Source organism: Lissotriton helveticus, chromosome 5_2 (genome assembly GCF_964261635.1).
Source record: "Lissotriton helveticus chromosome 5_2, aLisHel1.1, whole genome shotgun sequence".
NCBI lineage: Eukaryota > Metazoa > Chordata > Amphibia > Caudata > Salamandridae > Lissotriton > Lissotriton helveticus.
In genome coordinates, this window is record NC_136066.1 from 6,447,892 (window position 1) to 6,460,099 (window position 12,208).

General features: G+C 47.2%; 1 protein-coding gene across 10 annotated transcripts in view; it reads left to right on the forward strand.

Annotated features, from left to right (window-relative positions):
* Window positions 1–12,208, forward strand: part of DNM1 (dynamin 1) — a 742,836-nt gene that overhangs the window by 650,098 nt on the left and 80,530 nt on the right. For all 10 annotated transcript variants that reach the window (XM_078646632.1, XM_078646628.1, XM_078646630.1 and 7 more), the window contains one exon: window positions 3,217–3,387. In XM_078646632.1, the coding sequence (XP_078502758.1) occupies window positions 3,217–3,387 (171 nt within the window). The remainder of the gene's footprint in view (window positions 1–3,216; window positions 3,388–12,208) is intronic.

Consider the following 12,208-nt stretch of genomic DNA (forward strand, 5'->3'; position numbering starts at 1 on the left):
GTGTTTACAAATTGCCTACTAGTGGTGGCTACACAATTGCACAGAGACGGCATTCATGCCTTCCTCTACATCGATGATTGGCTGATCAAGTGCAGCAGGAAGCTCCAGTATCTGACACACTCAAGTAACAGTGTCCTTACTTCACAGCTTGAGCTCCATTGTAAACTCCACCAAGTCCCATCTGCAGCTGCTTCAAATCCAGCCCTTCCTGGGGTCCATTCTAAATGCGGTGACAGGCAAAGTCTACCAAACCTCTCCTCAGCACCTGCTGCCTCTTTTTTAGCCCACTAGTCAGCTCACTGTTCGTACTGTTCGTGCACCGTTCAACGTCTACATGAGCCCCCTCGCAGCCATCGCACGCCAGCACAACCTCAACATCATCTCCTACGCCGACGACACCCAGCTGATCTTCTCCCTCACCAACGACCCCGTCAGAGCCAACCTGCACGAAGGGATGACAGACGTAGCCAAATGGATGTCGAACAGCCGCCTGAAACTGAACTCGGACAAGACGGAAGTCCTCATCCTGGGATCCTCACCCTCCGCCTGGGACGACTCCTGGTGGCCCTCCGCCCTGGGCAGCGCACCCAAACCAACAGACCACGCTCGCAACCTGGGCTTCATCCTGGACTCCTCCCTCTCCATGACCAGACAAGTCAACGCCATCTCCTCGTCGTGCTTCAACATCCTGCGCGTGCTACGTAAGATCTTCCGATGGATCCCCACCGAGACCAGGAAGACGGTCACCCAGGCCCTCGTCACCAGCCGTCTGGAGTACGGCAACTCCCTCTACGCCGGAACCACCGCCAAACTCCAGAAGAGACTCCAGCGGATCCAGAACACCTCAGCACGACTCATCCTGAACATCCCCCGCCGCAGCCACATCTCCGGACACCTGAGAGATCTGCACTGGCTCCCGGTCAACAAGAGAATCACCTTCCGGCTCCTCACCCATGCACACAAAGCCCTACACAACCAAGGCCCAGGACACCTCAACAGCCGCCTCAACTTCTACGCTCCCAAACGCCAGCTTCGATCGACCAGCCACGCCCTCGCCGCCGTCCCCCGCATCCGAAGAGCCACCACAGGAGGAAGGTCCTTCTCCTACCTGGCCGCCAAGACTTGGAACTCCTTCCCGGCCCACCTCCGCTTGACCCAAGACCACCTCGCCTTCAGGAAGCAGCTCAAGACCTGGCTGTTCGAGCGGTAGCGGCCCCCCCCCCTCCCAGTGCCTTGAGACCCCCCGGGTGAGTAGTGCGCTATATAAATGCTTGATTGATTGATTGCTTGATTAATTGATTGACCGTCAATGAATGATGGCTTCAAGCATTGCAATCTTCCCCCTTGCGAGGTTGCATATGCACCCCATTCAAGAGTGCCTGGCCGTCCAGTGGTGTCTAGTGATAGGTCACTGGGAAGATCTAGTGCTGGTACAGCAGATAGCACACCGATCTCTGCAATGGTGGGCAACCACCAACTTGGTGCCAGGCAGGCGTCTTGCAGACCACGCCTCACAGGTGACCATTATCACAGATCCCAGTCTCGTGGAGTTCAGATGCACAGCTCAACCAATACCATAATCCAAATAAAGTGGCCCTCTCAATACCAGGATCACCACCCCAATTACTTGGGCCTGCTTTCCTTTCAGCTATCCCTGAAGACTTGCAGGAGACTGTTACCTACCTTTTGCACCTACAAAAGGCAGGCCTTGCACACACCTTTATTCACCTAAACTTAGCTGCAGCCTTCATTCACAACAGATAACATATATTTCTGTTCAGGATACCCGTGGCGTATGCCTTAATGGAGGTCCTCAAAATGATCGTAGACCCTAGAGCACTTCCTGCTCCTGTGTGGAACCTTAAAATAGTCTTCACCAGGCTCATGGGTCCACCCTTTGAACCTAATCTTTCTTTCCTCTGCAGTTTCTCTCCTGGAAGGTAGCCTTCCTTGTAGCTACCACTTCACTTAGTAGCATCAGTGACTTGCAAACACTCGATCTGTAGGAGCTTTTCCTGGTCCACAAGGATAGGGTCATTCTTATAATTAACCCTAAGTTCCACCCTAAGGTGGTATTGCCCTTCCATCCTAGCCAAACCGGCCTTCTTCCAGCAGCTCAATTCCTTTGCAAAAAGAGCACAGACCACATTAGCTGTCAAAAGGACCCTCAAGTACTACATCGACAGGACCATGTAATTCCGTAAGTCAGATTAGCTCCTTGTCTCCTTTTCAAAGCGTCCCAAGTGCCCTCCTCTCTCCAAGGCTGGCATAGCCAAGTGGACTGTCAAATGCTTCAGACTTGTTACCATAAGGGAAAGCAGGTTCCATATGCCGCACTTACAGCACATTCCACCCACAAAAAGGGAGCTACTGTGGACCTCCTAGGGAAAGTTCCACTAGCCGATTTCTGTAAGATGGCTATCTGATCAACCCCATGTACCTTTGACTAGCATAATTGTGTGGACAGCTTAGCACGTCAACAGGCTCTAGTTGGCCAAACTGTGCTAAGAACATGATTTCAGACATCTGTGTTATCCACACACCAGCCACCACTTTCTGGAGGGTACTGCTGTACAGTCTGCTAAGCATTATCATCTACACCACACTTGCTATGAATGGAAAATTGTACCTGCCCTGTAAGCATCTCTTCGTAGCGTGTAGTGGTGTAGATTATCATGCAACATGAATCTCCACTTATCACAGTTTAATTGTACATTGCGCTGTTGCACTATACATTGCATTTACACTGCATGCATCCTTTCACCCACTGTGTGAAAAAACATCTAAGATACAGAGTCTGTGCCCATGTGCAATATACACCGACAGGAGTCACAGCATATCTCTTGACTTGAAACATTTCTTTGAAGAACAGCAACTTACAAACATCCAAGCCTAACACCAGCTGGCAGGAGTGTGCTAAGCATGTGACTTTGCAGCACTACACACCACAAACAAATGTTTACGTGGTAAGTAGCATTTTACTGACATTTTGCAGTGGGCAAACTGGTGCTAAATCCGACTTGGCACATGCAAAATCTTAATGGAGAAATGGCTTGTGGTCTTTGTGTTGTAACCTTTGCTCCCTGCTCTGTTCCTCTTAGCACCCTCTCGACCTGGGAATCAACCAGGACATCTCAAAGCCTTTCCTTTAGTTGTGGAGTGTCTTTGAAGATGCAGATCTTGTACCTGATCCATCTCTCCTTCCCTCTTATTCAGACAAGTGATGCAGAGGATAACGGCTCTGACAGCTTCATGCACTCCATGGATCCCCAACTGGAAAGGCAAGTGGAGACCATCCGAAACCTTGTGGATTCATACATGGGAATAGTCAACAAAACTGTCCGGGACCTCATGCCCAAGACCATCATGCATCTGATGATCAACAATGTACGTATGGCTTTGATCTCTCTTGCACACCCCTATCAAGCATCGGGCTCCGGGCCACTTATTGCCATTTATTGTGGATATGTATGAAAGAGCCTTATTCCTTTCAGGTAGAACCTTCCAAAATTTTTGGGGAAGAGAAATAAATCCTAATTAGATTTGCATACAGCAAAGTTTCTGTTACAGGTAAAGTAACATTAATTACTGCTTTTATGTAGCACACACCCGACCTAGCCCCCTGCATGAGGCTGCACAATGTCGACATTTACCTCCATCATGTAGTTACATCTATCTCCCATGGTAAAGCTGTATAGTATTCACAGACCACAAAGAACCTCTCACAGTCTCCAGGCTGAAGCTCTCTTGTCCAGATTTGCTTCACCCAGGTAGGAACACTTAGGCCTCAGTCTCTTTTTTTAATGCACATATTACCATCCCCTGATAGCGACAGCACTCTTCCAACTCCATGTACTAGGCATGAGTGTGTTTATTGAAGCCTGCATATGGCATTCTCTTGCATCTTGATTTTGTTGAAAAAGCGGATGAGCGTGTGCACGAAGGGTTCTCGGCATTCTGCCTTTCATCTTGATTGCTCGTTAAAGCAGTTAGCTGTATCAGCATTCATGCAACCGAGGAAATCGTGCTCAAGGGAGAGACAAGTCAGAACAATAAGAAATTAGGGATCAGGCCCATTTTCACGCTGCCCGTTCAGTTAAGATGTAAGAAGCAGCAATGATCATTTCTGCAATAAATATAAAGCAGAAGCAAAATGATATTATTCTAAATATCCAATGACACAGAGGATATTTCATCTCCTTGCTCTCTGCAAATCCTGTTTTCCCTTCTATCTATATATCGTGTTATTTAATTTCCTTGCACATCATATTACCTCTTCTCCTTGCAGGTCCCAATTGTCTTTTCTCAGATCATTCTGTTACTCTTCTCCCCGATTATTTGTTCATTACTGGGCACGTCTTCTGTTGATCATGGAATCTGTTCTCCCTGCGGATCCGCAAGATGTCTCTTCTCCCTCCAGATCCAGATATCTCAGCTCCCTAAACATCATATGAGCTCTTCTCCCTCCGAAACCTCAAGATACCTCTTCTCCCTCCGGATCCTCAAGATACCTCTTCTCCCTCCAGATGCTGATATATCTTCTCCCTAAACATCATATGAGCTCCTCTCCCTGCGGATCCTCAATATGTCTCTTCTCACTCCAGATCCCAATATCTCTTCTCCCTAAACATTATATGAGCTCTTCTCCCTGTGGATCCTCAATATGTCTCTTCTCCCTCCAGATGCTGCTATTTCTGCTCCCTAAACATCATAGGAGCTCTTCTCCCTGCGGATCCTCAATATGTCTCTTCTCACTCCAGATCCCGATATCTCTTCTCCCTAAACATTATATGAGCTTTTCTCCCTGTGGATCCTCAATATGTCTCTTCTCCCTCCAGATGCTGCTATCTCTGCTCCCTAAACATCATAGGAGCTCTTCTCCCTGCGGATCCTCAAGATATCCCTTCTCCCTCCGGATCCTGATATCTCTGTTCCCTAAACATCATATGAGCTCTTCTCCCTTCGGATCCTCAAGATGTCTCTTCTCCCTCCAGATCCTGATAGCTCTTCTCCCTAAACATCATATGAGCTCTTCTCCCTTTGGATCCTCAAAATATCTCTTCTCCCTCCGGATCCCGATATCTCTGCTCCCTAAACATCAGATGAGCTCTTCTCCCTGCGGATCCTCAAGATCTCTTCTCACTCCAGATCCCGATATCTCTGCTCCTTAAACATCAGATGAGCTCTTCTCCCTGCGGATCCTCAAGATGTCTCTTCTCCCTCAAGATGCTGATATGTCTGCTCCCTAAACATTATATGAGCTCTTCTCCCTGCGGATCCTCAAGATGTCTCTTCTCCCTCCAGATGCTGATATGTCTGCTCCCTAAACATCATATGAGCTCTTCTCCCTGCGGATCCTCAAGATATCTCTTCTCCCTCCGAATCCCGATATCTCTGCTCCCTAAACATCATATGAGCTCTTTTCCCTGCGGATCCTTAAGATATCTTTGCTCCCTAACCATCATATGAGCTCTTCTCCCTTTGGATCCTCAAAATATCTCTTCTCCCTCCGGATCCCGATATCTCTGCTCCCTAAACATCATATGAGCTCTTCTCCCTTCGGATCCTCAAGATATCTCTTCTCCCTTCGGATCCCGATATCTCTGCTCCCTAAACATCATATGAGCTCTTCTCCCTTCGGATCCTCAAGATATCTCCTCTCCCTCCGGATCCCAATATCTCTGCTCTCTAAACATCCTATGAGCCCTGCGGATCCTCAAGATATCTCTGCTCCCTAAACATCATATGAGCTCTTCTCCCTTCGGATCCTCAAGATATCTCTTCTCCCTTAGGATCCTGATATCTCTGCTCCCTAAACATCATATGAGCTCTTCTCCCTGCGGATCCTCAAGATATCTCTTCTCACTCCAGATCCCGATATCTCTGCTCCTTAAACATCATATGAGCTCTTCTCCCTGCAGATCCTCAAGATATCTCTTCTCACTCCAGATCCCGATATCTCTGCTCCTTAAACATATGTGCTCTTCTCCCTGCGGATCCTCAAGATATCTCTTCTCCCTAAACATCATATGAGCTCTTCTCCCTTCGGATCCTCAAGCTGTGTCTTCTCCCTCCGGATCCTGATTTCTCTGCTCCCTAAACATCATATGAGCTCTTCTCCCTGCGGATCCTCAAGATATCTCTTCTCCCTCCGGATCCTGATATCCCTGCTCCCTAAACATCAAATGAGCTCTTCTCCCTTCGGATCCTCAAGATAGCTCTTCTCCCTCCGGATCCCGATATCTCTGCTCCCTAAACATCAAATGAGCTCTTCTCCCTTTGGATCCTCAAGATATATCTTCTCCCTCCAGATCCTCATATCTCTGCTCCCTAAACATCATATGAGCTCTTCTCCCTTCGGCTCCTCAAGATAGCTCTTCTCCCTCCGGATCCCGATATCTCTGCTCCCTAAACATCATATGAGCTCTTCTCCCTTCGGATCCTCAAGATATCTCTTCTCCCTCCAGATCCTGATATCTCTGCTCCCTAAACATCATATGAGCTCTTCTCCCTTTGGATCTTCAAAATATCTCTTCTCCCTCCGTGTCCCGATATCTCTGCTCCCTAAACATCATACGAGCTCTTCTCCCTTTGGATCCTCAAGATGTCTCTTTTCCCTCCGGATCCCGATATCTCTGCGCCCTAAACATCATATGAGCTCTTCTCCCTTTGGATCCTCAAGATGTCTCTTCTCCCTCCGGATCCCGATACCTCATCTCCCTGCGGTTCCTCAAGATACCTCTTCTCCCTCCGGATCCTGATATCTCTACTTCCTAAACATCATATGAGCTCTTCTCCCTGCGGATCCTCAATATGTCTCTACTCCCTCCGGATCCTGATATCTCTGCTCTCTAAACATCAAATGTGCTCTTCTCCCTCCGGATCCTGATATCTCTGCTCCCTAAACATCATATGAGCTCTTCTCCCTTCGGATCCTCAATATGTCTCTTCTCCCTCCAGATCCCGATATCTCTGTTCCCTAAATATCATATGAGCTCTTCTCCCTTCGGATCGTCAAGATGTCTCTTCTCCCTCCAGATCCAGATATCTCTGCTCCCTAAACATCAAATGAGCTCTTGTCCCTTCGGATCCTCAAGATATCTCTTCTCCCTCTGGATCCCGATATCTCTGCTCCGTAAATATCATATGAGCTCTTCTCCGTTCGGATCCTCAAGATATCTCTACTCCCTCCAGATCCCGATATCTCTTCTCCCTAAACATCATATGAGCTCTTCTCCCTTCGGATCCTCAAGATATCCCTTCTCCCTTAGGATCCTGATATCTCCGCTCCCTAAACATCAAATGAGCTCTTGTCCCTTCGGATCCTCAAGATATCTCTTCTCCCTCCGGATCCCGATATCTCTGCTCCCTAAATATCATATGAGCTCTTCTCCCTTCGGATCCTCAAGATATCTCTTCTCCCTCCAGATCACGATATCTTTTCTCCCTAAACATCATATGAGCTCTTCTCCCTTCGGATCCTCAAGATATCCCTTCTCCCTCCGGATCCTCAAGATATCTCTTCTCCCTCCAGATCACGATATCTTTTCTCCCTAAACATCATATGAGCTCTTCTCCCTTCGGATCCTCAAGATATCCCTTCTCCCTCCGGATCCTGATATCCCTGCTCCCTAAACATCAAATTAGCTCTTCTCCCTGTGGATCCTCCAGATATCTCTTCTTCCTGCAGATGCAGTTATTTCTTCTCTTTGCTGACATTTTTGTCTCTTTTCCCTGCGGATCCTGTTATCTATTCTCCCTTCAGATCACGTTCTCATTTCTCTCTGCAGATCCTACTACATTTCATTTTCTCCATGCAGCTCGTGTGATCTCTTCTCCCTGCACAACGTTATCTCCAACATTGGATCTTTCTTTGATTCACATGCATGAATCGTCCTTATTTTCATAGCTGGTATCATCTAAAGGTTCTGCCAACACGTGTTTTGTGACAGCGCAGTTGGTTTTTCAATACTGAGTGGAAATAAATAAAGACAAAATAATAAGCAATGGACAAATTACTAAATATTATTAATATTATACGGTACATTGTCATAATACAATCCCCAACATCATGTTACAGTTTATTAAAACACCACAACAATTCAATATTTTATTAAATCAGGCAGAAAGATAAACACTACACTTCAAAATGTGCAACAACATAGAAAAATATAGTTTATATCTGTGCACACATGTTATGTCAATCCTGTCTTTACAGAGATTGGAACCAAACAATCATTTTATGTTTCTCTTCAAGCTTCCTTGATTACTATGCCCTGAAGTGATCTCTTTTAATGAGGAGGGGCTTTTCAACCAGTCACATTTGAGTGATTCACTGTCTTACTAATGCTGAATAAATATATGAATGTGTTATTTACAGTAAATAAACTCTGTATAACAAAAAACCAATAGATTCAGTTAATAGTTGGTATGAGACCCCAACATCATAGTCTCACAAATAGCCCAACATTGCTACTCCTTTCAAATATGTAACCTTTTTAATCAGAGATAAAGGATTGTCAGAGATTCCTGTGCTAGCCAATAAACAATTGGATTCCAAATATCACTCTGACAACCATCAAACTACCTGCTTCCCAGTCTTACAAAAATGATAATTCACCTACTGTTCACTATGTTTCTCTAATAGATCTGATGCATTTAACATTTGTATTTATATATACTCGTGAGGTCTTTTGTGACAGTGTAACACAAGCGAGGACACCGTCGACATCAAGACCCTCCTGTCAACAATGTAAGAAGCAGAAGAGTACACTTGAGGTCTGTGGCGACAGTCGCAAACTCCACGTAAACGTTCCTATGCAGCAGCACATGGAGCAAAAAGGGTATGAGGTATTACACGAGGATGAACCACTACAGCTGAAGAGTGAAAACTGAAACATCGCCCTACTCTTCCCTGAGGACAGCACCCCAGTGATGGGAAGGTTGAGATTTGTCCCCACAAGAGAAGAACCATCACATCAGACTGGTGGGTGCAGAGTACACATTCTAGTTCATATCAAATTAAATATGAAATAGCACTTCTACCAGTTTTGCTAAGTTCAAATGAAACAATAGACAAGGGTCACCTGTACATATTTGGCTGATTTTTATATTTTTGACCATCCTATGGATAATTTGAGCAAGAGAGGCCTTTAATGTCATATTTTAAGTCCCCTCCAGATAAGAATGTATTCATTGGTTGATTGTCATGACCAAGGTAATGAATACAACCAGGCTTGGAGCTCTTGTCACTTCTAATTCTAGAAAGAAAGCAATTGATGCTGGCCCTTCTGTAGGCGAAGGTACGGGGCAGGGTACGCTACCTGTATGAGGAGAGGCCTATTACGAGGAGCCCCATGCTCCAGATTACATTCGTCCTCAGCAGAGACCTGCAAGCCATGATGCAGGACTTAGCACTAGATTGCCTGATCTTTTCCCACAACCCCTGCCACTTTCACATTCATGCATCTCAGCAGGTTCAGGCACACGCTGCCATGAATGCCATAGATGACATGGCTGCAGAGAAAGATAAAAAGGAGGAGAGGTGCCTGGAAAGGCAGCTATAGGCAGATGAAGGCCGTGCATTGCCACACCAGGAGGCATCAGTTCACCGCCTTGTCCAGGTGGCCACCCCGGCCCATAGCCGGTCATCACTGTGATCTCCTGGTTGGGCAGGGAGAGTGGCCTGCACACGTCTAGTAGCCCTCCTTCACCCATCTTTCAAGGTTCTGTGCTGCCTCAACTGACTTGTGATTTTGTCCGTGAGACACACACATCGCCAAACCCATTGAAGGCAGAGCCTCAACTAGAGAGCCTACATGTACCACTGAGCATGAGGCACGTGCCAGGTAAATGAGACCAGGAAACGGAATCATCGGGATCATTTCCTGCGTGTGACTGACTCACTACGGGGCAGAAAGGCTTTGAATGTCACTGCGTTCACTACTGCCCCTATAAAGTGCCTCCTCTGCCCAAGGGTGGGATTCTGACCTGTTGATTCTGTGGGATTCTGACCTGTTGATAGAGATGAAAGCTGTGAGATGGGCATTCATACGTGATTCATAACCGACTGTAACAAGCCCTCTTTCAACAACCAGTCATCGAGGCACGGGAAGGCATGTACTCCCAACCAAGCTGTCACCTTCATGAATACCCAGGGGGCCAAGGTGAGCCCTATGGGCAGAACTCCAAGCTGAAAGCGTTTCTTCCCCATGGCATATGGCAAAGTGGACGGAAACGCCTGTGGAACTGCAGGACGGACACATGAAGTATGCATCGTTCAAATTCAAGGAAACATCCACTAGCCTGGGTCTGAAACAGACAGAACATGGGCTAAAGTTAGCATTTTGGATGTGTCATCTTAAGGAAACCCTGGGGCCACCGTCCTTAGTAGGCATCAGAAAATAGCAGGAGTAGTCCCTGCCAGTTCTCCCCTTCTCACTTTGGCCAGTGAACATCTCGTACAAGGGTAGAGCCATCTTCTGTTAAGGTCTGGGTGAAAACAGAAGGACATAGAGGGGAGATTGACAAAAAGGGAAAGGAGTCGCCTTGAGGGACCACCTGCCAGACCCACTGATCGAAGTCATTGGGTTTCAGTCGGCAGGTATAAACGTTTTCTGCTCCGTACTAGCCACAAGTGACTCCCTTAGGGGTAATCAGTCGATTCGCTGCAGTACCAGGGGAAAGGGAAGGTGAGGTCTGGCTAGGCTGTTGCTGTCCCTTCTCTGTACTACCACCACACCTGTGGAGCCCCAAATGGGCTGCAATTAGTAACCTCTGAGGTTCCTAAATCGCTGTTGGAACTGGTAGGTCGGACCTAGAAAGCCAAAGGAGCGAGCCATAGCACAGCTATCTGTGAACCGCTTCAGAGCTGAATGAACCTCACAGGTGTCCCCAGAGAACATGAAGGCAAGTGACCAGGAGGAGGAACTGGCTCAGGGCTGGGAGCAGGGCCTACCCTGTTTCGCGTGCTTGATGAGACGGCTTCCTATTGCGCTCCCTGATGGCCTTCTGGGTGCATCGTGGGGCTTTGTCACAGGACTTCGAATCAGGCTTCTACCCTAGACCCCCGAAGCTGATGTTGTGCCAGTGCGTAATTAACATCTGCTTCCTGCAGTCGTGGAGCAGTGTGAAGCCTGTGCCATGTTTCCGAGCACTCTGTCCTGAAAAGGGATCTTTTGGAGTCTATAGGAGGCCAGCAGAAAGTTTGGAAGCGCAGCTCCGGATTTGTGTCAAAGGGCTCAGAAAGACAACAACTGACATCAGCAAGCAGGGGGCACCTATATACAGCCCCATGAGAGCAGGAGCTGAAAAGGACGCAGTTTGGCACCTGAGGGAATCTGCAGTTAGAAGTGTCCATCAGAAATGAGCAGACATTGCACCTACTGAGATTTCGTCTCGGGGGACAAGGAGGAGGAAGTCAAGGCCGTTCTAGATGTCCAAACCTCCTCGGCATTGATTCATTTGGCTGCCTTGAGTACACCCTTCAGGTTCAGACAACAGAATACAATGAAAAGCCCCTACACCGGGTTACAGCTTCTCTGCCCAGTATGGTGTAGAGCAATGACAATCAGATGGATCCGACTAATGTTTTTATATTCTTGGTGTAAAATCAAGAAAAAGAATTAACACCAGATCAGACTGATGGATCCTACTTTTTATCCATCATCTCATATCCCACTGCGGAAGGAGAAATTTGGAAATCTACTCTGCTGCCCAATGCAGTCCAGTTCAATGTGAAAAAAGGCTTTTAATCACGCTTCTGTCTCAGAGAGATAATGTAGGTGGCCTAGACCTGCACCCTCGACCTGCTCCCGCTGAATACGTTTCACGGAAACTGTTGTTTCACATGATGACTCTGTAAGAAGTCCTGGAATCGTTTCCAGTGGAATTTATGAATTATTGGGCTTAGAAGATCAATGCTTTCTTACCCTCATCCATCCCAAATACCTTGGATGTCATCATTTCAAAGTGGCGGCAATTCACGGTGCCGCACACCTGTGAAGGCTTACCATGGGAAACAAGGTCATCAGGTCTTCTCTTTGTTGGGCGACTGGTTTATGAAAGGCAGATCTCACTGACTAGCCATGGGCTTTATGGAAGCCTTCTTCCACCTTTTCAGCAATCTGGGGCTGACACATCGGTGCCGGTCGCACCATGATAGACATAGAACACCTTCCTGGTCCACCACCGATTGTTCCTCTGTGAG